General features: G+C 51.4%; 1 protein-coding gene across 7 annotated transcripts; it reads left to right on the top strand.

Moving 5' to 3' along the window:
* Nucleotides 1-408: 408 nt before the first annotated feature.
* Nucleotides 409-27,190, top strand: Supt5h (SPT5 homolog, DSIF elongation factor subunit). Of its 7 annotated transcripts, none has more exons than XM_006986296.4 (30): nt 409-913; nt 1,159-1,242; nt 8,318-8,480; nt 9,077-9,142; nt 9,676-9,687; nt 10,089-10,158; nt 10,274-10,342; nt 10,434-10,499; nt 10,695-10,725; nt 11,340-11,408; nt 15,507-15,758; nt 17,256-17,345; nt 17,443-17,513; nt 18,635-18,740; nt 18,874-18,967; nt 19,053-19,189; nt 20,816-20,971; nt 21,046-21,192; nt 22,062-22,208; nt 22,296-22,421; nt 23,322-23,406; nt 23,647-23,757; nt 23,829-23,931; nt 24,030-24,157; nt 24,247-24,352; nt 24,705-24,863; nt 24,969-25,137; nt 25,232-25,435; nt 26,668-26,763; nt 26,842-27,190. In XM_006986296.4, exons 2-30 carry the CDS (start codon nt 1,168-1,170, stop codon nt 26,986-26,988), a joined length of 3,255 nt encoding a protein of 1,084 aa, XP_006986358.1. In that variant the 5' UTR covers nt 409-913; nt 1,159-1,167; the 3' UTR covers nt 26,989-27,190. The 7 variants fall into 7 exon arrangements, with proteins under 7 accessions (XP_006986358.1, XP_042129428.1, XP_042129431.1 ...); XM_006986297.4 differs by having other exon boundaries at nt 763-899; XM_042273494.2 differs by lacking the exon at nt 9,676-9,687.

Genomic DNA, 27,190 nt, shown 5'->3' with positions numbered 1-27,190 from the left:
CTATGTTGACTTGCTCGTTTTGTGCGGTCCACTCCAGGCACTCCTTTGTCTCAATCTTTTTTTTTTTTTTTTTTTTTTTTAGAGACAGGGTTTCTCTGCGTAGCCCAGGCTGGCCTCAAACTCACAGACATCCATCTGGTTGTGCTGGGATTAAAGGCGTGCGCCACCACCGCCCGGCTCCACCCTCAATCCTATGTCCTTATTAAAGTGTCTTTAATAGCCAGGCATGGTGCCACACACCTTTAGTTCCAGCACCACGGAAGCAGAAGCGGAAGCGGTGATCTCTGTGAGTTCCAGATCAGCCAGGATACACAGTGAGGCACGCTCTCTCAAGATTTATTTACTATGTACACAGCATGTGTGACAGCAGACCAGAAGAGGGCGCCAGATGTCACTACAGATGTTGTGAGCCATCATGTGGGTGCTGAGAATTGAACTCAGGACCTCTGGAAGAGCAGCCAGTGCTCTTAACCGCTGAGCCATCTCTGCAGCCCGAGGCCTGTCTCAAACAAACAAACAAACAAACAAACAAACAAGTCATTAATAAAACCTGCTGCACCAAACTGGCAAGTTTTAAGATTGTTTTCAGGAACTAGGTCTAGGTCCCTAGGATCTCGAGCGCCGAGGGTGGCGGTGTGAAGCGAGTCTTCTGTTTCTTCGCTTCTGACCTCTTACTGGGCTTACGAAGAAAGTCTTTTATTTTTACCTCCTTAAGATGGCGGCTCTACAGGCCGCTTAAGCTACGTTAGCCACTCCCAAGATGGCGCCCCCCACCTGCCGTCCTCAGGGCAGGCCCCGAGAAATCTCGCGTTAGGCGAGCCTAACGCGCCAGTTCTCGCGCGAGAGCACGTCAGGCCAGCTAGGCGTTGTGTGATCCGCAGCTGGCGCGGAAGCCTCAGGTGTGAAGCCGTCGGTAAGGGGGTTTGCTGAGGCGCTGGGCCGGAGGCTGCGGGGCGCGGGGATGGCCGGGGCCGGGGCCGGGGCCGGGGCCGCGGCATGGGCTCGCTGCCGTCGGCCGAACTCGCGATTGCCCGAGCGAGGCTGCAGCAGGAAGTGCGCCTGGGGATTTTCCTCTCCAGTGGAGCTTGCAGGGAAACTGAGGCTCGGGGTGGCGCTGCGGGTTCCGGGCTGCGCTGAGGCCGCTGTGTTCCTCTGCAGTTGCGGAAGATGTCGGACAGCGAGGACAGCAACTTCTCCGAGGAGGAGGACAGCGAGCGCAGCAGCGAGGCGGAGGAGGCCGAGGTCAGTGATGGCGATCCTAGGGGGAGACGTTGCGCCTGGGGACAGGGCCCGGGCAGAGGGGCCCCTGGAGCCCAGGCTCGGGACGGCTGGGCTTTTCCTGATGGTCCGGAGAGGTGGGCGAGTGGGCAAGTCAGAGGGGAGAGAGGGACAGCATCTGGAAGGTGGGTGCGCGGGTACACCGAGGCCTTAGGTGATGAGTTCAGACGTCACTGGCTTTTAAATTCATGTATCCGATTTGCTTCCCTTTGTTTACTATTGCTGAATGCCGTGCTAGGGCTGAATCCAGGGCTTCAGTCGTGCCAGATCGATACACTGTCGTCGAGTTTCAGCTTCAGCTGTTAGTGTGTTTTTTGTGTTTCCGTTTTTAGGTGTGCCCAGTTCTCCCAGAAGTGTGTCTGTGTTGCCTACTGTGTGCCGGGCACACTTCTTTGTCCCGGGGCTCCTGCTAACAGATTTTAAAATGTAAATAAACAACTGATAAGCGAACACGAAATGCTAATGTGAATAAATGTAGCCAATACTTAGAAGATACACAGGTTCAGCATCCCTAATCTGAAAAGCAACGATCTGAAATGTTCTAAAATCTGAAACTTTTTGAGCCCCTATATTGATGCCACAAATGGAAATTTCCACACCCGACTTAACGTAACAGGTCAAAGTCAAAAACACTGGTGCACTAAAAATACTGTATTAAATTTCTGTGCAAGGCACCTAGGAAACGTGTGAATTCAAGTCATAATGTTGCTGGGGATAGAAGGCAGGGCTTTGTACACACTGAGTAGGAGTTCTACCACTAAGTTGCGATTCCCTTAAATTTAGAATTGCGTGTGCGTGTGCGTGTGCGTGTGTTCTTGGGTTGGGCCCTAAATTCATTTCTTTAGTGAGTTGTCAGTGGTTTCAAACATTTCACCGTCTACAATGTAAAACCTGTGCGAGGAAGGAACTAGGGACCCTGGTGTCATCATCAGGCTTCAGCTGCCAGGCAGTAACCTGAAGCTGCAGGTCACTGTCCCCGTTATTGGGAAGTAGAAGGGACTAACAGCACAGACGTGGTCTATATAGCGTCTTTGCTCAGAGGTGGCGATCTCCTCCTGTTACAGGACTGGGGATTGACCCCTGGCCTCAGGCATGCTAGGCAGGTGCTCTCCTACTAAGCAGTACTTCCATCCCGCCTGCTCTATGCACACTTGGGTTTTCTCCAGTCCTGGCGTATATCAGTTGCCATTTATCATCGTGCTTACCTCGTGGCAGAGTTTAGAAAAGGGAAGGTGTCATGGAGGACATCAGGCTTAGGATTATAGGTTTCTGTTGATGTACCCACTTACTTACATGGTCTGCTTGTCCTCTGTAGGTATTTAGTTGCCAGTCTGTGTGCCTTTGGGGCTGGTGCTCTCTTCCCAGGCAGGCATCGAGGTGCCATGGTAATGTAGGGCAGCAGGTGTGTAGGGTGTGTGTGACAGGACTAGCCTTTGTTCCAAGCTCTTAGTGACTCATGGCTTCAGGTCACTGCTGGCACTTGTAGCCTGGTGGTAATGAGACCAGGGTCCCTGGTTCCTTCTTTGCAGAGGTTTTTTACTGGGCACCTCGTCAGACTCAGGAGTCGCCTCCTTACTGACTCTTGACGTCAAGGAGGTATGATGTCAACATACCTGCCCCAGCTGTTGAAGACTGCGGCCAGATGTTGTCCTGTGTTCTGTAGATAGTTAGGTTGTCAAGCAAACAGTATGCTGCTTGCTGTGAAGAAGATCAGCTGGCTTCCCATTCTCATCCCTTCATTCATTCAGCAGGGGCTCCAAGTGTGGCATTGGGGCTCACAGCCTCCCGTCCTGAGCTAAGTCCGGAGGCAGAGATTGTTTTATAGATACACAGTCCTGCAGGGGTGTTGACGGCGGTGTGAGTGTGTCGTAGAATAAGAACTAGAGCAGTGCAGTGTTGCCTACCAGGCTCCTAGTTCTTTGGTGTCTTCTCTGGGTCTTTGACTGTATGGCTTGGCTCTTCCAGTTCATGCTTACAATCTCAGATTGTTTCCCCCCAAAAAACAACACAAACCCAAGACTGTGGTCCCGCACCCCAGGGAATACAGCTGTGTGCAGGAGCCCTTGCTTCAGGGAAGAAGGCCTCTCTGGAACCCAGCCAGGGACACAGTGGCAAGATGGCTTGACAGGCCTAGAAAGCTTGGCCTGGGGACATGGCTCAGTGGGTAAGGGCTCCTGCTGCCAAGTCCAAGGACCTGTGTTTGAGTTCTAGGATCCACGTGGTGAAACAGAACTGACTCCTGAAGGTGGCCCCACACATGAGCCCACACACAGAATATATAAAATAAGAAAATAAAAAATTGCAGTGTGAGATGTTATCACCTAGTCAGGAAATCATTTTTTTTCTTCTCAGTGTTTTTATTTTTAAGACAGGGTCTTACCTGTATCTCTGCCTGGCCTGGAACTGGCTATGTAGGCCAGGCCAAACTGGCTGTGAACTCAAAGAGACCCATCTGCCTCCTGAGTGCTGAGACTACAGGTGGCCACCACCACACCTAGGTGGGTGATTTTTTTTTTTTTTTTAGATTTACTTATTTTTATTTTTTGTGTATGAGTGTTTTTGCCCGCCTGTATTTTTGTGCGCTACCCATGTGCCGATAAATGCAAAGAAGGCATTGGGTCCCCCAGAACTGGAGTTATAGATAGCTCAGGGATAGGACAGCACCAACAGGGAGAAGCCCTTCTTGGGAACATGCATGCTACCCGTGATGGTGGAGGTCTGGGAGGGAGGAAACAGCAGAGAAAGCCTAGCCACGCCCCTTAAGCAGATATTCTTTTTTTTTTTTTCTTCGAGACAGGGTTTCTCTGTGTAGCTTGGCGCTTCTGGAACTCACTCTGTAGTCCAGGCTGGCCTCAAACTCACAGAGATCTGCCTGCCTCTGCCTGTGGAGTGCTGGGATTAAAGGCGTGTGCCACCACTGCCCGGCTCAAGCAGATATTTTTAAGCCATCTTAAAGAATGCTTGCTCTGGGGCTGGAGAGATGGCTCAGAGGTTAAGAGCACTGCTTGCTCTTCCAAAGGTCCTGAGTTCAATTCCCAGCAACCACATGGTGGCTCACAACCATCTGTAATGAGATCTGGTACCTGTGGGGATATGTGCAGACAGAACATTGTATACATAATAAATAAATAAATCTTTAAAAAAAAAAAAGAATGCTTGCTCTGGGTTCGGCAGTGCTGGGGACCCAATGCTGCCTGAGCCTTTAGCGGCTCTGTTCAGAGCTGTGGTGGAGGAGCCTGCTTCACCTAGGGTAAAGGGAGCAGGCTGCCTGCAACAGGAATGGTTTTTGTTGTTTCTATGTTTTCTTCGTTGGTTCTGGTAACCTAACCCAGGCCTGTGAATCCTAAACAGGGACTCTACTACTGAGCCACATCCCCAGCCCAAGAATAACCTTTTTTCTTACAGTGTTGGCAGTAGACTAATCTGGCATAAAATGGTGGCTTTATGTAGACCAGGCAGGCCTCAAACTTAGAGAACGGCCTACCTCCACCTCTCAAGTACTGGAATAAAAGGCATGTGCCACCATGCCTGGCTAGAATAGTTTTTTTTTTTTTTTTTCTCTTCAAGACAGGGTTTCTTTGTGAAGCTTTGCGCCTTTCCGGGATCTCACTCTGTAGACCAGGCTGGCCTCGAACTCACAGAGATCCGCCTGTCTCTGCCTCCTGGTGCTGGGATTAAAGGCGTGCGCCACCACCGCCTGGCCTAGAATAGGTTTTTTAATACAATATTTTATTAATTCTTGGAGAACTTTATGCAGTGTATTTTGATGTTTACCCCTCCATTTTTTGCTCCTTCCAATCTCCCTTCCACCTTCTCATCACCTCCCACTTCCTGTCTTTTTTCTTTTTGATTACCTGCCTAGTCCAAGTTTGTGCTGGCTATATACTCCTTGGGTATGAGCCATCTACCAAGGACCACACCCTAGAACAGCTCTTTATAAAGAGGACTGGTATGGTGGGTGTCATTGCTGAGAGGGCAGAGTGTGCTTTAGAGGCTGGGGTTGCTCTCAATGATAGAGCATGTGCTTAGCATTGTCACAGCCCCGGGTTCCAGCCCGTCAACCCCAAATCCAAACAGAAACCTCCAAAATACCCACATCGTACAAAGTGGTGCAGAACAGAAGACGCCTAGAGGAATTGTTTGAGAGGAAGGCCCTGGAAAGAGAGCTTGGCAGTGGGTGGCAGTGGGCAGGGTGTGTGCTTCCTTCCAGTCCTGCCAAGGAGTCCTGGCAGGGGACGAATTATCAGACTCAGGCAAATGTGTATGTTTTTTAAGTCTTTGGTCACATTTATTAGTGGGCAAAGTAATAACAACAACTAATAAAATGTATAAAATTTATAATTCAACATGCAATTAAAATAGTATGGAGCAATTTTTTTTTAAAATGGATTTTTCCCCCCTTGGAACCCATTCTGTAGACTAGGCTAGCCTTGAACTCAGAGATCCGCCTGCCTCTGCCTCCCAGTGCTGGGATTGAAGACGTGCGCCACCACACCCAGCTTGAGGTTTTTAAAAATTTATTTATATATTGAGATAGAATCTCACTATGTAGTTATGGCTCTCCTGGAACTCACTATGTTGGTCAGGATGGCCTCAAATTCATAGAGATCTGCCTGCCTCTCTGACTCTAAAGTGCTGAGATTAAAGTGCCACCACACCCAGGTTAAATGAAGGTTTTTTTCCTTAGTGTGTATGTGTGTTTGTGTGAATGTATGCTGCTGTGTGTTGGGAGTGTGCCCTCAAGAACAAAAGAGGGCTCTCATCCCCTAGCAATAGAGTTACAGGCAATTGTGAGCTGCCCAATATGAATGTTGGGAAGTGAACCTTGGAACTTTGGAAGAGCAACATATGCCTGTAACTGCTGAGCCAGGGCTTCAGCCCCGAGCAAGGTCAAATGTACATAATTGATTCAGGTAGGATACATATTAGTTACTTTTCTGTTTAACAATGTTTATTTTTTGTCAGTTTTACATGTATATACATTGTATCTTTTTAACCCCTTTTCTTGAGACAGGGTTGCATTTTGTAGCCCTGACTGGCTACAGGTTCAGGGTCAGTTGCTGGTTTCCCATCACTTAAAAGATGGTTCAGGACCAGGTGACTAGAGGTGCTCTCAGGTAGACTGATAAGACCTAGGCATGCTGATGCTGGGGGTATGTGTTACTTCCCTTGCAGTTTTGCAGCTCTGCGTTGGATTGGAACCTGCTTTGAGATTGTGGAGCCTGGCTGTTGCAGGGGAGGGCTCGGCCCATAGACTGCAGCAGTATCTTGCAGAGTCACACTGTATAGCTTTGGCTGGCCTGGAATTTACTATGTAGACCAGGCTGGCCTTGAACACACAGAGATCCACTTGCCTGGCTTTCTAAGAGAAAGGATTAAATGCATGCACCACCATGCCCAGAGTTGGTGTGTGTGTGTGTGTGTGTGTGTGTGTGTATGCATGCATGTATATATTTTTAATTTACTTGTTGTCTCTTAAGCTATTTAGAAAGAATTAAGTGAATTTAAAGAAAAAAAATGAACTGGAGAGACGGCTCAGTGGTTAAGAGCACTTGTTCACCCAGAGGACCTGGGTTTGGTTCTCAGCATCCAGGTCAGGTGACTCACAGCTGCTTGTAACTCTAGCTTCAGTGGATCTTACACCTTCGGAGGGCACCTGTATATATCTGGCATTTACACACACACACACACACACACACACACACACACACACACACACATACAATAATAAGCAGATTTAAAATAAAAACAGAAGTAAAAAAAATATTGGATAACAATGTAACAATGTGGAAATGGAGGAAGCCTTGAGGTGGTGAGTTAAGGTTAATGCTTGGGCAGCAGAATTTGTGTGGATCTGTTTGTAACTGGTATAGAACAGTGTTGTGGGATATTTGTACACTGTGAAGATGTATATGCTGATTGGTGTAATAAAAAACTGAATGGCAAATAACTAGGCAGGAGGTATAGGTGGGATTCCCAGGGAGAGAAAGGAAGAGATGAATCTAGATGCAAGAGAGACGCAGAACGAATTGGACATATAGAATGAGAAAGAAAGGTTAATATAAATGGGTTCATTGACATTATAAGAGCTAGTGGGACAACCCTAAGCTAAGGCCGAGCTTTCATAATTAATTAGTCCCTCTGTAGTTATTTGTGAGCTGGTGGCTCAAAAAAAATCCATCTACAGAACAGGGATTAGAAACCCGGAGGTCTCCTGAGGAGGCCAAGGCAAGGATCCAGTGCTGGAGGGATGTATTGATAGGGAGGGATCAGAGCAGTGACATTCACAGGCAGAAAGGGTGGGATCTGGTGCCTTCAGGGAGCTGGACAGCATGGCTATGGGGACAGCATTGTGGACACTTTGGGGCACAGAGACTGCTGGCCTGGCATACTCAGAGGATATCTAGGGAGACAGCCCAGAGGCTGCTGCATGGGGGCGGTGGGCTCTGTTTCTGGGAAACGTGGAGAAGTAGAGGCGTGTGGGGGCATCAGAGCAGATGGGGGAGCTGATGTAATGGAAGGTAAATGGCCTAGTGAGAGAGGTGTGGGATGAGGGGGAATGATGGTCCTAGACAGAGCTTTAGGTCCATTTAAAGCTGCTGTGGGGGTTTACACCTGTAATCCACTACTTGGGAAACAGAGACAGAAGGACTGCCACAAGTTCAAGACCAGCCTAGGTTACGCCGTGAGTTCCAAGGCAATCTGCATTACTAAATCTATCTCTCTCTCTCTCTCTCTCTCTCTCTCTCTCTCTCTCTCTCTCTCTCACACACACACACACACACACACACACACACACACACACACACACACGAAGTGATTGATTGGAGCTTGCTCAGGATAAATAGCATGTTGAGGGATTGCAGGGAACCCCGGGAGACATCCATTGGTGGGTGTAAACCCTGACAGATCCAGGAGTCAGGAGCAGACTCTTAAGGAAACACAGAGAAGAGGGCAGTTTGGATGTGTGGGTGACATCAGGGGTTCTGGACTGGGGATAGTAGAACTCTGGTGCCCCAGCCCTGCTTGACCCCGACAGGTGGAGGATGAACGACGGAGTGCAGCAGGCAGTGAAAAGGAAGAGGAGCCCGAGGAAGAGGAGGAGGAGGAAGAGGAAGAATACGATGAGGAGGAAGAGGAAGAAGATGATGACCGGCCCCCAAAGAAACCACGCCATGGGGGATTCATTTTGGACGAGGCTGGTATGTCATAGGGCCTGGAAGCATTGGGCAAGCCTGAGGAGGACACAGACATGAGGCGTCTGTCTGTGCCTCCGGTTTTGTGTGTGTGTGTGTGCATGCATGTGAGGTGGTGGGGATCGGCTATTCCAAAGAATTACCCCCTCTGAGCCCTATCCTCAGAGCCTCACCGGTGGACTCTAGGCATACTCCCAACCCTCCTTTTTACTTTTTATTCTGAGACAGGGTCTTGCTAAGTTGCTCAGGCTTGCCTTGAACTTGCAGTTTTCTGCTTAACTTCTCATGTAGTTGGGATGAATGGCCTCACCATGGGGCCTGGCTCAGAATGCTTGGGGTTACAGATGTGTGCCACCATGCCGGTTCTGGTTGTAATTTTTTTAGAAGGGATATGTCTGGTTAGGGTAGGGTGGGGGAACTGGCCTTTAGAAACAGGTGTATGTATCCACGTGACACCTCCGTTTGTGGTACGACCTTTCTGAGCCTGTGTCCAGGTCTGGATTTCTGAGGCTTGTCTCTCAGAGGGGATGTTTCATTCTCTTGGAGCTGCTGTCCTGAGGTCACCTTTCATCCCTGCTGACTGCCTGGCTTTCCCATTGCAGATGTGGATGATGAATATGAGGATGAGGACCAGTGGGAAGATGGAGCTGAAGACATCCTGGAGAAAGGTGTGTGTGGGACCTGCCTGCAAGATCATGTTGGGCGGGGGTTGCGCCTGGGAGGGTGTCTTCTAAGCCCCTCCCCACCCATCCCTGCAACCACCCCAACCCTCACTCTTCACTTGCTTCTTTCTGTCCTCGCCAGAGAGACGGCTCCCCTACCCTTTTCCTTTTAGGCCCATGAGTGGGGGCGGGGACCGTTGTGTGGGTGGTGTTGTGGGGAGAGGATTCTGGGTATCCCTTTGTGGGGTGTAGGGTGGGTGGGCTCTGCCCCCACAATACCCCCCACTTGCTGGGCCAGTGCCCCTTCCCTGTTATTTTCCGTTCTGTGCACCTCATACATTTCGGCTTCTCCCCACCCACCTGGTGCCTGGCCTTTACTTTTGGTTTTTGACCGTCCTGTGTCCCTCCCTCCGCCCCACCCCATTGGTTGATTTCGCTGCTATAATTTGGCTCATACTTTGTCTACCCTGCACACCACTACCACCACCACCACCACCACCACTACCACCACCACCACCTTCTCCTCTTCCTCCAAGTAGAAGAGATTGAAGGTAAGAACTGGGCAAGTGTGGTCTGTGGCTCTCCTCCCATATCCTGTGTGGCCCTGGGGCTGTGACTTACATGGGGTACAGGGATAGGCAGTCTTGGGTGTCTGACCTAGGAAGCTTATGCATTCTGTGTCCATTGGCCTAGATGTAGTGCAGGCAGGAGTATGAGATGGGGGAGCTCAGGGCGTGCTTAGATGGTGACTGAGATGGAGGACTGATGGATGCCCCCCAGCAACTGGACCCATCCCTGAGCACGCGATGAGAAGCAGGGAGTTGAGTAGGACAGAGCTGGGGGAGACGGTGGGGCAGCTTCAGCCAGGTGTCTTCCTGCCCTGGGGCCAGGCCTGGCCCCTGAACTCCCGAAGCCCTTTCCCAGCCTGACTCCCCGTGCCTCTTGTTTCCAGCCTCCAATATTGATAACGTTGTCCTGGATGAAGACCGCTCTGGGGCTCGCCGTCTGCAGAATCTCTGGAGGTAAGTAAATGAGGAGACCTGGGTGGGACCCAGCTTCCTGGACAGACGTGGGGCAGGTCAGCTTGCCCTCTAGTCCTCCACTTTCCTTCATGACTGCTTTCCCCTCGTACCCCAGGGACCAGAGAGAAGAAGAACTGGGCGAGTATTATATGAAGAAATACGCTAAATCATCTGTGGGAGAGACGTAAGTGCCTGGGGGGCGCAGGTGGTCCTAGGTGGGAAGCGAGTGTGGTGTGGAGGGACTCCCCTCCTTCCCACTGCTGTTCTCTCTCTAGGGTGTATGGAGGGTCTGATGAGCTCTCGGATGACATCACCCAGCAGCAGCTGCTCCCAGGAGTCAAGTAAGAGAGTGGGCGAAGGGTGAAGGCCACAGGGGGGACCCCATGTGGGCTGTGGACACACAGATGGGCGGGGAAGTGAGAACTTGGTGTGCAGCCGTTAAGAGCTGGCCCTGGCTGGAGGGTCAGATGGTGTGGGTCATGTCTTACGGAGGAGACAGTTTTAGTAACCTTGTCTTCCTTATCCTGTGCTAATAGGGACCCCAACCTGTGGACTGTCAAGTGTAAGGTGCGTGTTCTGGCCTTGGGCTGCTGTGGGAGGACGTACATCTCTGGATCTTCTTGCACTAGTCCCTGGTCCTGTAGCCGCCTGTCTGTGCCCCTTTTCCTGTCCCTCTGTCCCACCGTTTGCCCCTCCCTCTTCAGCTCCCATCTATTGGAGAAATTATTTTGGCCACTCCACGTAGTTAAAAGGATATTTATTTAATGGCGTAACTCACAAATTAAGTAATGGGTAGGTCGCAGGGTCTGGGGAAGGTGTAATGCAGTCCAGCGGTGTTCTCCGGAGCTCTGCACAGTCAATCTGCACCGGTCAGCATTCCGGCACCGAGCGAGTGCCCAGAGCGAGCGCTGGCCCATCCAGCTCTCGGGTCCCCAGGCGCCTCCCCTCGCCCAGCCTCGTAGGCGTGACAGTTGCCCGAGTCTCAATGGGGGTTGGAACTTCCAGAACCAAGCTGGAATGGCTACCCACTACACCCATCGTCCTCGTGTCTTTTCTTGCAGTCCATCTCTCCTCCTTCACCTTCCTGTCCCCCGCCTGCCCCTGCCTCTCCTTTTTCCTGTCAGTTTTCCTGTGTCCTGCTCTCTTGCTCTTCAAGTCTCCAAATCCACCTCTCTTTCCAGATTGGGGAGGAACGAGCCACGGCGATTTCCTTGATGCGCAAATTCATCGCTTACCAGTTCACAGACACGGTGAGTCGGGAGTGGGCAGACTGGTTGCGCCCAGGTGCAAAGACATTCATAGGCACTAGGTGCCCTTGGGCACGCAGAGCTGTGCAGTGACTGGGTGAACAGATGAACTAGAACAAGAGAATAAGACCACTGCCTGGACTTAGGAGTGCTCTGCCTTCCTGGGACTTTGTTTTGTTGGTGGTGTTTGTTTTTAGCTGGAGAAACAGCTGTGTGTCATAGGAACTGAACTCTTGCCCTTTTGGTTGTGAACATTAGCTTTTAATGTCTCAGCCATCTCTCCAGCCCTTGTTTTGTTTTGGGGTGTATGCATATGCAGTCTTGTGTGATGTCTGTAGGTACGCCCACCTGTGCATTCATGAAGAAGCCAGAGAGAATATCACATAACTTTCCTATTGGTCACTGCCTTATTCTCTTGAGATAGGGTCTCCCTGAACTTGGATTTTTTTTTTTTTTTTGCTAGGTTGGCTGACTGGCAAACCCCAGAGATATTTCCGTCTCATTCCATTATCTCCCTACCCCCAGGCTTTTTACATGTATGCTAGGGATGCAAATTCAGGCCCTCATGCTTGTGAAGCAAATGCTCTTACTGACTGAACCATCTCTCTAGTGTTCTGCGCGCGCGCGCGTGTGTGTCTCTGTGTCTGTGTCTGTGTCTGTGTCTCTGTGTGTGTCTATGTGTAAATTAAAACTTTTTTGCCAGGCTAGAGAGTTGGCTCAGTGGTTAGTGATGCATATTGTTTGTGCAGAGGACTGGAGTTTGATAGTCCCCACATCAGGCACTCACAATTATACAACTTCCTGTAACTCAGCTCCAGGAGATCTGACACTTCTCAGACCTCCTTAGACACAACTACAGAAACATGTACACATAAATAATCGTAATTTTTGTTTTGTTTTTAGTTTAGTGTTTTTGTTTTTTTTTAAGGTTTATTTATTCATATATTTTATGTATATAGATGCTTTGTCTGCATGTACATCTGCACACCAGAAAGAGGGCATTGGATCTCTTGAGACTACAGTTATAGATGGCTGTGAGCCACCATGTGGATGCTGGGAATTGAACTCAGGACCTCTGGAAGAGCAGTCAGTACTTTTTTTTTAATTACATTTTTTTTTTTTTAATATTAGTGGGAGAGCTGATGAAATTTGAGCCAAGTCCGTATTATTTATTTTTTTTCCTTTTATTTTATTTTACAATACCATTCAGTTCTACATATCAGCCACGGGTTCCCCTGTTCTCCCCCTCCAACCCCCTCCCTTTACTCCCAGCCCACCCCCCATTCCCACCTCCTCCAGGGCAAATCCTCCCCCGAGGACTGCGATCAGCCTGGTAGACTCAGTCCAGGCAGGTCCAGTCCCCTCCTCCCAGACTGAGCCTAGCGAACCTGCATAAGCCCCAGGTTTCAAACAGCCAACTCATGCAATGAGCACAGGACTCGGTCCCACTGCCTAGTTGCCTCCCAAACAGATCAAGCCAATCAACTGTCTCACCTATTCAGAGGGCCTGATCCAGCTGGGGGCCCCTCTGCCTTTGGTTCATAGTTCATGTGTTTCCATTCGTTTGGCTATTTTTTTTTCAATAATTGAGTAAAACTGAAATTTATTATAAGCCACAGTCATCCTAGGGACCTCCATGCTATATATATATATATAGCCTCCATGGTTCTATGGGTTATGGTCTGATTGTTCTTTATTTTATATCTAGAATCCACTTATGAGTGAGTACATACCATGACTGTCTTTCTGGGTTTGGGTTACCTCACTCAGGATGATTTTTTTCTAGTTCCATCCATTTGCCTGCAAATTTCTTGCCTTCGTTGTTTTTCTCTGCTGAGTAGTACTCCATTGTGTATATGTACCACATTTTTTTCATCCATTCTTCCGTTGATGGGCATCTAGGTTGTTTCCAGGTTCTGGCTATTACAAATAGTGCTGCTATGAACATAGCTGAGCATGTATCTTTATGGTATGAATCAGCATTCCTTGGGTATATACCCAAGAGTGGGATGGCTGGGTCTAAATATTTTTTTAAATTTTTATTTATTTATTTATTTATTTTTTGTTTTTTCCGGGACAGGGTTTCACTGTGTAGCTTTGCGCCTTTCCTGGATCTCGCTCAGTAGACCAGGCTGGCCTGGAACTCACAGAGATCCGCCTGGCTCTGCCTCCCGAGTGCTGGGATTAAAGGCCTGTGTCACCACCGCCCGGCTATTTTTATTTTATAATTAATTTAATTTTACATATAAGCCACGGATTCCCCTGTTTTCCCTCTTCCCAACCGAGCAGCCCATACTATTAACCTCTGAGCTATCTCTCCAGCCAGGTTTTGGTTTTTTGAGACAGGGTTTCTCTGTGTAGTCCTGGCTGTCCTAGAACTCACTCTGCAGGCCAGGCTGGCCTTGAACTCATGGAGATCCACCTGCCTTTGCCTCCCAAGTGCTGGGACTACAAGGCTTGCACCACCACTACCACCTGGCCAAAATTTTTATTTATTTATGTATTTTTTTTTAGGTATGAGTGCTCTGTATGTTTGCCTACAGGCCAGAAGAGGGCATCAAATCCCATTATAGATGTTTGAGAGCCACCATGTGGTTGCTGGGAATTAAATTTAAGACCTTTGGAAGAGCAGCCAGCGCTCTTAGCCTCTGAGCCATCTCTCTGGCCCAGTTGTTTTTTCGAGACAGGATTTCTCTGTGTAGTGCTGGTTGTCCTGGAACTCACTCTGTAGACCAGGCTGGCCTCGAGCTCAGAGATCGGCTTGCCTCTGGGAACACCCCCCCCCCCCAAGCTCTGGGGTTAAAGGTATGCGCCACCACACCTGGCTATAATTTTTTTTTTTTTTTTTTTTTTTTTTTTTTGGCATGGTAAGAAGATTGTTTTTCTTTTAATTGAAATATAGTCTGAGCAACAAGAATGTAGCCGAGAGGAGGAGGGGCTGGCCCGCCTCAGGCAGGAGCCTCTCTAATGTCACAGGATTAAATATCCTGCTGGGCAGTGTTGGTTTACGCCTTTAATCCCAGCATTGGGAAGGCAGAGCCAGGTGGATCTCTGTGAGTTCGAGGCCAGCCTGGGCTACAGAGCAAGATCCAGGACAGGCACCAAAACTACACAGAGAAACCCTGTCTCAAAAAACAAAAACAAAAAAAAAAGAAGAAGAAGAAGAAGCCGGGCCAGTGGTGGCGCACGCCTTTAATCCCAGCACTCGGGAGGCAGAGGCAGGCAGATCTCTGTGAGTTCGAGGCCAGCCTGGGCTACAGAGTGAGTTCCAGGAAAGGCGCAAAGCTACACAGAGAAACCCTGTCTCAAAAAACAAAACAAACAAACAAACAAACAAACAAGAATACAAATATCCCAGTGTCTGCGTACCCCACGCCCCACCTGTCATGGATTGCAGGACAGCAGCAGAAGGAGGACCCACCCACAACCCCCAAAGAGGGTTTGGCCCTCGGCACCTGCCTGCCTTGGCCATGCTTCATGCTTTCCTCAGTTCCAAACAGGAGGGTACTGACATTTCTCCCACCCTCAGAGACATGATCAGCCAGTGTGACAGGTGGGGTCCTCAGGATGTCTCTGGGGAAAAGAATCCGAGAAGACAGGAAGGAAAGGGTGACCAAGGAACCTCGCCAAGCCTGGCTGGGCAGAGTTCCAGAGGAACAGCCAGCCCCCTTCATTCTCCTCCTTGGGTTTTAAAAACACACACACAAAAAAACCTTTTAGCCAGATGTGAATTATTAGCACTTGGGAGATTACAGCAGGAGGATTAGGAGTTCAAGGCCAACCTGAGCTCCATGAGAAACTATCTCAAAAAACGAAAGGACTGGAGATGTGACCTGGTTGGTAGAGTACTTACCTAGCGTGCCTGAAGTTCTGGACTTGGTCCTTAGTACTGCATAAAACCAGACATGGTGATGCACATCTGCAATCCCAGCATTTGGGAGGTGGAGGCAGGAGGAACAGGGATTGGAGGTCCGCTTCCATTCTCGTCGCTGTGGCCATCCCAGTCCCTGTGCCACTTGGTGATGGAGGAGCCCGGGAGTGGCAGCGGTCCTGACTGTTGGCCATCCGTGTTCCTCACCCCTCTCCCACCTCTGTCTCCAGCCCCTGCAAATTAAGTCAGTGGTTGCCCCAGAGCACGTGAAGGGCTACATCTACGTGGAGGCCTACAAGCAAACCCATGTGAAGCAGGCCATTGAGGGTGTGGGCAACCTGCGGCTTGGCTACTGGAACCAGCAGATGGTGCCTATCAAGGAGATGACTGATGTACTCAAGGTGGTGAAGGAGGTGGCCAACCTGAAGCCAAAGTCCTGGGTCCGCCTCAAGCGTGGCATCTACAAAGACGACATCGCTCAGGTGGGAGCCGATGGAGCAGCTGAGTGGGCCAGGCTGCTGTACACTGCCTGTTTTCTATCCTTTTCCCTTTCCAAGAGCCAAGAACAGAGCTTCCCTCAGGGTGGGGAGGCAAGGTGAGGCTTTAGCTCTGAGCACACAGGAGGTGATGGCTGTCGCTAGGACATTCAAAGGCAAGTTGATAAAGACTGAGGAAAGGGAGTGGAGATGAGGCACATGGGCTGTGTGAGGAAGAAGGTGGTAGGCACCTGAGGTAGATGCCTGGGACAAGGCTGGAGCCATGGCTCAGTGGTTTGTACTTCTAGTGGGTCTGGGTTTGATTCCCAGTACCACGTGGTGGTTCACAGCCTTCTGTAACTCCAGTCCTCAGGGATCTGATGCTCACTGGCCTCTGAGAGAACCAGGTACAACATGATACAGGTAGACATGTAGACTCCCCCGCCACACACACAGGATAAATAAAATCAAGATGTCTAGAGCGGGTAGTGAGAGACACAGAGCTGAGTTTGGAGGTGATAGGCCTCATGGTTCATTGTAGGTCCTTTTGTTTTGTTACACGGAATCTTAATATATAGTCCTGGCTGGCCTGGAACTTATATATAGACCAGGCTGGCCTCAAACTCTCAGAGATCTGCCTGCCTCTACCTCTGGAGTGCTGAGATTAAAGGCTTGTAAGTCTTTGGCGTCACTGTGGAGATGGGAAAGTTCTATGAAATGTAGTCCAATTTGTAAATTTTCTTATGTGATGGCAAGTGAACCCAGGGCCTCACACATTCTTGGCAAATGTTCAACTGAGCCACACCCCAAGCCCCACTGATAGGTTCTAGGCAAATGCTCTACTGCTTCCCCCAGCTGGCAAGATTGGGATCTTAACATTCCTAGCTGCGGGGACCTGTGAGTGCATAAGAATGAAGGGATGGAGAAGGGCTGCCAGGGCTTCTGAGCTGACAGTTGCCTGCTTTGCATGCATGAGGCTGTGGGTTTGATCCCCTCATTTGGGTGGGTGGAATGGGAAAGAAAGGGCCGGGAATGGCGCTCAGTTGGTGGAGTGCTTGCCGAGCATGTGGGAGGCTCTGGCTTCAGTCTTCAGCCCTGCATAAAACCAGGCTTGGTGGTTCATGCCTAGAATCCCAGGATTCAAGTGGTAGAGGAGGAGAGTCAGAAGTCCAGGGTCATCCTTGAAGAATTCCTCTAGGCTGTGGCCTAAGCAGAATGGAGTGGGAGGTTATGGGAAAGGGGGCAGTTTGGAGGAAACGGCCATTACTAGGCTGTGGTCCTATGTTTGTGGGACCTTTGAGACATCCAAGTGGGGAAGGCAGGTAGGTGCTATACGTTCATTTCCAGTGCTAAGAAGTGTTGGTCAGGGCAGAGAGGCTTCTGGGAGTTGTGAGCAAGCAGATCTCTACCATGCCCTTCTCTGGACACTCTAGTACCTTCCCGTCAGGTTGCTAGGGTCATTGAAGTCCAGATGAGCTCTGCTGACCTGCTGTTTTCCGCCAGGTGGACTACGTTGAACCCAGCCAGAACACAATCTCCCTCAAGATGATCCCACGCATCGACTATGACCGCATCAAAGCCCGCATGAGCTTGGTACTGCAAGCGTGGTGCCTGCTGGGGACACTGTATCCTTGCTGGTAGCCAGCCCTCCTCCCTCACCTCTCCCACATGTGGCCCTTGTTCTCCACAGAAAGACTGGTTTGCCAAAAAGAAGAAGTTCAAGCGGCCTCCACAGAGGCTCTTTGATGCTGAGAAGATCAGGTGAGCATGCCTAGGGACCAGGCTTGGCTGTTGGTTGTGTGGCACAGTGTGCTTTGGTGTCCTCTTTAGGGACATTACCCCTCAGGTGTGTGAGCTCATAGCTGGGCAGTCTAGCCTCAGGTAGGCACTTTCTTCGGATCTCAGTTTTCTCTGCTGCAGATTCTCTCTCCCCCCGCCCCTTTTTTTTTTCCCTTTTTCTTCCTTTGGTCCTGAGGATTGAGTGGTGGGTTCCACGCATGCTCAGTCAGCACTCTACCACCAAGCCACATGTCAGTCTGTTGCATGTTGCTAATGGTGATGCACTACCCCAGTCTCCCGGAGTTATGGTCATTGACTCTGTGTGTGTGTTTAAGACTGGCTGGGGTTCCTGGTGATGGGCAAAAGAGAGGGGACACAGCTTTCTCTAGTCTCGCTCTGGAACCTGCTGTGTGTAAGGGCCCTTAGGCAGGTTTTTGGTTTGGTGCTAGGGTGGAACTTAGGGCGCTGGGCACATTGTCCACATGCTCCACCACTAGGCCATGCTTCAGCAGAGGGCAGAGGGGACCCCCCCCCCCCCCAGTGCCCATCAGAGCACACTGCTCCCCTTGCCAGACTCACCATGTGGCAAAGATGGCTGAGGGAACAGCCACTCAAACGTTTTCCTATAGTGGCCACCATCTTTCTGTACTGGGGGCCTAAGCTAAGTTGCTTGAACCCTGTATGCAGCGTGAGGGACCCTGACAAGTCTGGGTTGGAGTTAAGGTACAGAATCGACTCCTGTCTGCCTGCATTGGGATCATGATCAGCCTTGCTCTCAGCTGTCCTGAGTCCACCTTCCCTCTGCTAGAGAATGAGGCTCTGCTTCTCATGTCCCAGGGTTTGGGGGTGTCTGCACAGATGAGAACATGCAGGGACTCTTGCTCCCAAGAGTCTGCTGTGTGCCCAGCACTCACTGTCCTGGGAGGTAGGGACAGCAGCAGCGGGTGATCACTAAGGCAGGGAGTCCCTTCATTTAGCTGGCCTGTGGGCTGTGAAGTCATTTAAGCCACCCAAGTCGTGTGTTGGAGGGTCTTGAACCCCTTTTCCATCCAGGAAGAGGACCGCACACACCCTTAGCATCTCTGTTCTCCCCCAAACCGTAGGTCCTTAGGGGGCGATGTTGCCTCCGACGGCGACTTCCTCATTTTCGAGGGGAACCGCTATAGCCGGAAGGGCTTTCTGTTCAAGAGCTTCGCCATGTCCGCCGTGGTGAGTCCAGTGGGCAGTGCTCACGGGGTGGTGTGCCTTTCCCGGGGCCTGGTCTCCAGTGTTTGTCCTGGGCAGTGACTCGCTGGCAGCAACACTGACCCCTGTCCCTCTCCTCCCTTCACCTGGGTCTCAGATTACAGAGGGTGTGAAGCCCACCCTGTCGGAGCTGGAAAAGTTTGAAGATCAGCCTGAGGGCATTGACCTGGAGGTGGTGACTGAAGGCACAGGTATCTGGTCTTGGCCTCACCCCTGGCTGTGGAGGAGGGTGGCCCTGGAGACTGCTGTCCGATCAGCCCTGCACTGTTCCCTCAGGGAAGGAGCGGGAACACAATTTCCAGCCCGGGGACAATGTGGAGGTGTGCGAGGGTGAGCTCATCAACTTGCAGGGCAAGGTTCTCAGCGTGGACGGCAACAAGATCACCATCATGCCCAAGCACGAGGACCTCAAGGTGACAGCACAGGGCTGGCTTGTCTGCTCACGGCAGGTTGTGTGTGGGGCAGTGGTTCCTGCCCTTGAGGAGGACGTGTGTGGGGAACTTTCTGGGTACATGCTGTGGCCTGGGCTGTCCTGCTTACGAGGAAGGACAACCTGATAGTGATGTGTACCTCTATGTGTGGCTTTTTAGAGGAGAGGAAGAATGCACCCAAGGGATGCCTCCCTCTTTCTTTTTGGGTACCTGTGTGTGATGCGCAGAACCTAGAGTTTTGCACATGCTAGATAAATGCCCTATCTCTTAGCCTCACCCCCAGCCCTCACTGGTGCCTTCTACTACTGGGCTATATTCTTTTTTGTGTACCCCCTCCATTATTTATTTATTTTTTTATTTATATTTGGTTTTTCAAGACAGGGTCTCACTATTCTGGAGCTCGCTCTGTAGACCAGGCTGGCCTTGAAATTCAGAGACCCCCTGCTCTGCCTGGGATCACAGTCGTGCACCACCACTGCCTGGTGCTCTTCTGTTTTGTGGTTTTTACATTTATTTATTTTGTGTGTGCAGATACTACAGCGCATACATGGAGGTCATAGTCTGTTCCCTTGGTTTAAGCTCCCTTATCTCTGAATCATCTTGCTGATCCCCTTTGCGCTCTCTCTCTTTTCTTTCTTTTTTTTTTGTTTGTTTGTTTGTTTTTGGAAAAGGACTCATTATGTAGCTCTGGCTGGACTGGAGCTTACTATATACACCAGGCTGGTCTTTAATTCACAGAAATCTACCTGCTTTCTGCTTCCCAAGTGCTGGGATTAAAGGCATTGGCCATTAAAGGCATGCCCAGCCTTTTTACTTAAGAAATTGTATTTAATCACTGTGTATGTATATGGGGAAGAAGGGCAGGGACAGAGCTCCAGCTGTCTGTCTTGGAAAAAAGCTCCCTTACCCAAGCTGAGCCATCTCACTGGTTCTGTTTTTACTTTTTGAGTCAGAAACTTGCTAACTTATCCAAGCCAGCCTTGAACTTGTGATCCTCCTGCCTGGTCCTCTCTAGTAGCTGACTGGCTTGCAGTCACTAGGTCCTGTCATGGGCTGTTTCCGGATGTGTTGTTGAAGGACTGACTTCCAGTCTGTCGTGGCATAATGACATTGTCTGCCTGCCTTTGCTGTTTCTGAGGAGTGGCATGTCTGCGTCTCATTGGGTTTAGGGTTTGACTGTGGAGTAACCTGAGGTCAGTGCCTGTGTTCAGTCACAGGTGTTTGTGTGTGTGCGTGCACATGTATGACGAGTTGTCGGTGCCAGCATGCAGTGTTTGGGGCTTAGGGGATGGCATCAAAATACTGGTCCAAGAGAGTTCCATGTATCTGAGGATAAGCTGCCTGCGTGTTTAGGCATGCACATGTGGTACACGGGCTGGCCCTGTCCGTGGGAGAGGGCTGCCCAGCTCAAAGCCCTGCCTGGGGCAGCTGGCTCCGCAGGGGCCGTGCAGGTGTCTTCTCAGGTGGCCTCCGGTGGTGGGTGGGCGATAGGGAGCTGCAGTGGGTCTGCAGGGTCTCGGCAGAGACTGAGGTGAAGCTAAAGGTGAGTAGGGCAGGTGATGATGGTTTCTTTTACATACTTATTGTCCCTGTGGCCACATCTCCTAGGACATGCTTGAGTTCCCAGCACAGGAACTTCGGAAGTACTTCAAAATGGGGGACCATGTAAAAGTGATTGCTGGCCGATTCGAGGGTGACACAGGTCTCATTGTGCGGGTGGAGGAGAACTTTGTCATCCTTTTCTCGGACCTCACCATGCATGAGGTAGGTGCCTGGAAGAGGGGACCCTAGTAGGTAATTCTCCGGGGCCTGCCTCACCGTTTCCACTCTCTCCACAGTTGAAGGTGCTTCCCCGGGACCTGCAGCTCTGCTCAGAGACAGCCTCAGGTGTAGATGTCGGGGGCCAGCATGAGTGGGGTGAGCTGGTGCAGCTGGATCCCCGCACCGTGGGTGTCATCGTGCGGTTAGAGCGAGAGACCTTCCAGGTGCGTCTTTACACTCACTTCTGTCCCGAGAGCCCCCCATCCTAGGAGGTGGTAGAGCGAGGGGACCAAGCTTACAGACTGTGCTGGTTTATAGACTTGGTAAGGCTCCTGAAGCCTGTCTGTAATGCTGGCAAGTGGCCTGTCATTTTTTCCTGTCTGCCTCACGTCTCACACCTAGTTAGGTGGAGATCTACCTCATTGGCTGAGAATTGAATATATGTCTCAGTATTTGGTGCTTTTTCAAAGATAGCATGCTATAGTTGCCACAGCTCTGCCCCTCCCCTCCCCCACCCCCATGTCTGTGGTAGCATAGCACCAAGGACCCTGAGTCTGTCAGCTCTATTGCTTCTGTCCCGTGTGACCCTGGCCTCATGACTTACCCTCTTGGGGCCACTGTAAAGTAGGAATTGAGATAGTATTCCTCTCAGAGGGAAGTGTGTGAAGAGTTTAGCAGGGGTGGATCATCAGTGGACTCCTCCTCCCATGCCCCTGATGCTCAGTCAGGAAGGTAGTCTCCTCCCAAAGTGCCTTTTGTTTCTCCCATGTGGCTGCCTCCACGCTGAGTGCTGAGGTTACAGACGTTGTCACTATGTCCAGTTTACGTGGTGCAGGGAATCACAGCTCCGTGCATGCTAAGCCAGCACTCTGAACTGAGCTACCCCGCAACCTTCCAAAGGATCTTTTGGAATGATCTAGAATGTTTGTGATTGACCTAGGGCCTGGTGGTTGGTGCTCTGACTTTGCTCCACATTCATGCAGTCAGGATGCCATGGAGGGCTCAGGATCTCAGGATTGTCTCCCCTGAGGAAGGGACAGCTCATCTCACATCACCTCATCCCCTTTCGTCCTCTGCGTCCTTTCCCCCCAAGGTTCTGAACATGCATGGGAAGGTGGTGACGGTCAGGCACCAGGCCGTGACTCAGAAAAAGGACAACCGCTTTGCTGTGGCCCTGGACTCCGATCAGAACAACATCCATGTGAAGGACATAGTCAAGGTCATCGACGGCCCTCACTCAGTAAGTGTCAGCACTGCTCTCTTGCTGAGTCTGAAAGAGTTGTGATGGGGTCTTCCCTGCCCAGCATGTGACCCCCCTTCTGCCCAGGGCCGAGAGGGCGAGATCCGCCATCTGTATCGCAGCTTTGCCTTCCTGCATTGCAAGAAGCTGGTGGAGAATGGCGGAATGTTTGTCTGCAAGGCACGACACCTGGTGTTGGCTGGGGGCTCAAAGGTAAGAACGTCAGGGCCCCAGCAGAGGGAGACCAGGCTGGTGGGAACTAAGAGTAGGTCTCACTGCCAAGTCCTTGGGGAAGGTAAGAAAGGTTTCTTTGGGGTTTTGGGCTGCTCTTCTGTCATTTGTCACTTTTGTGGGTTGCATGTTGGGTACTAGACACCCTGCGAAGGAGATAAAGTCTCCACTCTCCTGCAGCTCATTCATCAGGATACAGGGGAAAGCGAAGTGGCCGCAGGTCTCACTGTCGGGGCTTCCTTTCCTGTGTGCCCCTCTTCCCAGAAGTGATGGTACAATGCACAGACAGGGTCAGGGTCCACTGTTGAGATAGAGGACGTGTGTGTTACAGCAGAAATCAGGGTGAAGGAATCCAGAACCACCGGGTAACTCAGGAGCTGCCTTTGCCCAGGCTCTGAGACAGGACTGGCAGGGAAGTTGTGCAGGGCCAGATATGGGAAAGGAAATCTGGAGCAAGCTGTGGCAGCACACACCTGCAGTGCCAGCACTTGGGAAGTGAGGCGGAGGCAGTTCCGCTTAAGATCATTCTTGGCTACACAGCAAGTCAAGGCCAGGGTGAGCTACGCAAGACCTTGTCTCAAAAATAAGGAAATTGGGGCCAACAGGTGACCCCAGTGACTAGTGTTTTTATGTCACTAGGGACTTAAATTTCTGACTCATTTTGGTTAAAGTGCTTATCTTGGTGAGGGGAGACCCAGGCCTCTTACGGAGAGGCCTACAGAGGCCGAGAGGTGGCACTTCCTCACCTAGGAGATGGGGTTTGTTCCTGGAAAAAGCATGGATGGTCGCTGCAAGCAGAACCTAGGCCAGTCACTGTAGGGAGTGGACTGGAGCCTTTCACCTCTGTCCTGCCTGCCTGTTCACTCTCTATCCCTCTCCCAGCCCCGGGATGTGACCAATTTAACTGTTGGTGGCTTCACTCCTATGAGTCCCCGGATCAGCAGCCCCATGCACCCCAGTGCTGAAGGTGAGATGGGGTCAGAGTTCAGAGGTCAGAATGGGGGGGCCTTGAGTGGTCAGCTTGAGAGCCTTGTGACCCAGAGTAGGGTCAAGGAAATGCCTCAGGGTTAGGGAGTGGGTGGAGGGGCCCCTTAACCCTCTTGGGCAGCTGAAGCTGGTAGAGAGAGGTTTGAGGGTGTCCTGGCTGTGGGAACAGTGTAAGAAAGAGGCATAATTCCTGAGGCCCCACGACATCCTCCACCCACAGGCCAGCATGGTGGCTTTGGAAGCCCAGGTGGTGGCATGAGCAGGGGTCGAGGACGAAGAGATAACGAGCTCATAGGCCAGACTGTGCGTATCTCCCAGGGACCCTACAAAGGTGAGCTATGGGTGCAGGGAGGCAGGGGCGGAGATGGAGAGTCCCCCACCTGACTGCCTGACTCCTCATAGGCTACATTGGTGTGGTGAAGGATGCCACGGAATCCACGGCCCGAGTAGAACTGCACTCTACCTGCCAGACCATCTCTGTAGACCGCCAGCGGCTCACCACGGTGTACGTTTGGGCTTGGGAGAGACCAGTGTGGGGTTGATGGCTGCCCAGGGAGGACCGCATGGGCACACTAGGAACCCACCCCCCTGCTGTGTCCACAGTGACTCCCAGCGTCCAGGTGGCATGGCCTCCACCTACGGACGGACACCCATGTACGGCTCTCAGACACCCATGTACGGCTCTGGCTCCCGAACACCCATGTATGGCTCCCAGACACCTTTGCAGGATGGTAAGTATGTCCACAACACTAGGGATGAAGCAGAGCGCTCAGCAAATAGATAGGACAGAATGAAGAGTATGCTTCTTTACTTTATCCAGGTAGCCGCACTCCACATTATGGCTCACAGACGCCTCTGCATGATGGGAGCCGCACTCCTGCTCAGAGTGGGGCCTGGGACCCCAACAACCCAAACACACCTTCCAGGTGAGGGCCGTTTTTAGGATGGGCTGTGTTGGCCAGGGTGTGAGTGGTTGTGTTGGAATATTGTGGTGACTGCTGCAGGCTGGGAATACAGTGTCCTGTCCGCATCACATGCAGCCTAACATCCAGTTACTCTGTGCTGGAGACATTGCCAGGTGTGCGGTCTGGAGCAGGCAGCCTTGTCCCTCTGCACCATCGGCTCAGCTGTGGCATTGCCTTAGTGTCAGGAAGCCTTTGTCTGGGCTTCTGTCAGAGCACAGTTGCCTCAGTCGAGGATCCCGTGTGGAGAGCTGTTCTACAAGCATTGTCAGATTTGTTACCGCCCGTCATTCTCAACAGACTTCTGTCCCACCAGGGCTGAGGAGGAATACGAGTATGCCTTTGACGACGAGCCCACCCCATCCCCACAGGCATATGGGGGAACCCCGAATCCCCAAACACCCGGCTACCCAGACCCATCATCCCCCCAGGTCAATCCACAGTACAACCCGCAGACACCAGGGACGCCAGCCATGTGAGTCCACCAGGGCCGAGCCCGAAAAGCCCTGCACACAGCTGCCCACCGCCCTACCTTCTGACCCTTTCTGTTGGTACTAACACCCCTTTCTTCTGTCTACAGGTACAACACGGACCAGTTCTCCCCCTACGCTGCCCCCTCTCCACAGGGGTCCTACCAGCCCAGTCCCAGCCCTCAGAGCTACCACCAAGTGGCACCAAGCCCAGCAGGCTATCAAAACACCCATTCCCCGGCCAGCTACCACCCCACACCTTCACCCATGGCCTATCAGGTATGCCATGTCACAGAAGTCTGTGGACAGAGGTGGGCCTCAGTTGGGATGGCCAGGCCGTGATTGTTCCAGACACTCATTCCTCTTCCTTCAGGCCAGTCCCAGCCCCAGCCCTGTTGGCTACAGTCCGATGACCCCTGGAGCGCCTTCTCCTGGAGGCTACAACCCACATACACCAGGCTCAGGCATTGAACAGAACTCCAGTGACTGGGTAACCACTGACATCCAGGTGAAGGTGCGAGATACCTATCTGGACACACAAGTAGTGGGGCAGACAGGCGTCATCCGCAGTGTCACAGTAAGTAGTGTCCTGGGGTGGGCAGGGCCCCCAACTCTGTAGTTATGTAAATTTGTCTGTGGTGCTAGGAACCTAGGAACCCTAGGCCTCATACATGCTAGGCTAGTGCTCTACCACTGAGCTCTATCCCCAACTGACTTATTTATAGTTTTAGTTATAACTATCCAACTATAATGTCTGGTATGCTGTGGTGGACAGATACTGAAGGCTGGAGGGAGTGTCTGTAACTCCAGGGGATGGGTAGTTCTGCCTCATGTGCTCACAGCTCAGGCCTGGGCACCTGGCACACTTGAGCATGGTGACTTTGGAAAGATGAACTCAGTAGTGTGCCGAGTGTCCCCCTGGGCCAGGCATCGACACCCCCAGGCTCAAGCTCCCAGAGGCCCACTGAGTTCTCACCCTTTGCACACGCCACCCCCGTCTTCTTCCATCCAGTCTTGTCTGGCTAGTCTCAGCCTTCAGAAAACAGCTGTTGTCTCAGGCTGAGTCTTAGGGTCTGAGGAGCTCTTCATGTTACCCACCTGTTGCCTAGAGTTGAGTGTCAACCTTAGCGTGGTCTGTATTTGGGGCTGGGGGTGCTCAGTGCATCTGTTTAACTTTCTGGAGGAAAGCACCTTTATTCTTTTCTTCAGGAGCCAAACTTTCTATAGGAAGGCTTTGCACCTTGTTAACCCTCCAGTAGATGTTCTGATAGGACTGATTAAACACCAGGGACCAATCAGCCCCAGAGCCTGTCCTCACAGACCTCAGCTTGAGTTGGGGTAGAGAGATGTCCCCAGAGTGGGCAGAATTGGCTTGAGAAGCCTAGAGGGCTTGGGGAGCAGAGTGAACTGAGGAGGCACTGTACTCAACTTTGGTGAATCAGGGAGGACTTTCTGGAGGAGACATTGAGGCTGAGACCTGAAGCTGGGCTTGGTGGCGCACACCTTTAATCCCAGCATTAGAGGCAGAGGCAGGCCGATCTCTGGGTTTGAGGCCAGCCTGGCTACAAACAAAACAAACAAAGATATATAGACCAGGCGGGCCTGGAACCCAGAGAGATCCTCATCGCTGAGTACTGGGATTAAAGTATGTGCCACAATGCCTGGCTCTCTTTGGACCTGATTTAGCTGCATTTTAGTGTGTCCTTTAGTGGCCTTAACTGCTCACCCCATAGCCTGTGATGCTTGGAGGGTGGGCTCCAGATTGCACTGGGAACAGGACAGGCTGAGCAGACTACCCTCCCTCTGCAGGGAGGCATGTGCTCCGTGTACCTGAAAGACAGTGAGAAGGTGGTCAGCATCTCCAGTGAGCACCTGGAGCCCATCACCCCCACCAAGAACAACAAGGTAGGACGGACGGGGCCTGTAGGACGGCACAGGGGCATGGCAGCTGTTGCTGGGCCTGACACTTACTGTTGCCTCCAGGTGAAAGTGATTCTGGGTGAGGACCGAGAGGCCACCGGGGTCCTACTGAGTATTGATGGTGAGGATGGCATCATCCGAATGGACCTAGAAGACCAGCAGATTAAGATCCTGAACCTCCGCTTCCTGGGGAAGCTCCTGGAGGCCTGAAGCCCAAGTGTGCCCTGCAAACATGGAGCAGGCAGCCCTGCTGGGCCCAGCATGGAGCCCTGAGGTTGTCTGGAGGACTTCCTTTCCTGATCCTCTAACATCAGAGCAGACTCAGAAAAGTTTCCACTTTCTTTCTGCTGCCCCAGCTTGTCTTTGTCTTCAGGTCTTTCAATAAAGAGAAGCTGTTTGAAAAGTTATTAAA

Source organism: Peromyscus maniculatus, chromosome 1, assembly GCF_049852395.1.
Source record: "Peromyscus maniculatus bairdii isolate BWxNUB_F1_BW_parent chromosome 1, HU_Pman_BW_mat_3.1, whole genome shotgun sequence".
NCBI lineage: Eukaryota > Metazoa > Chordata > Mammalia > Rodentia > Cricetidae > Peromyscus > Peromyscus maniculatus.
Note: the sequence above shows the minus strand (reverse complement) of the source record. Positions and strands in the feature narration are given on the sequence as shown.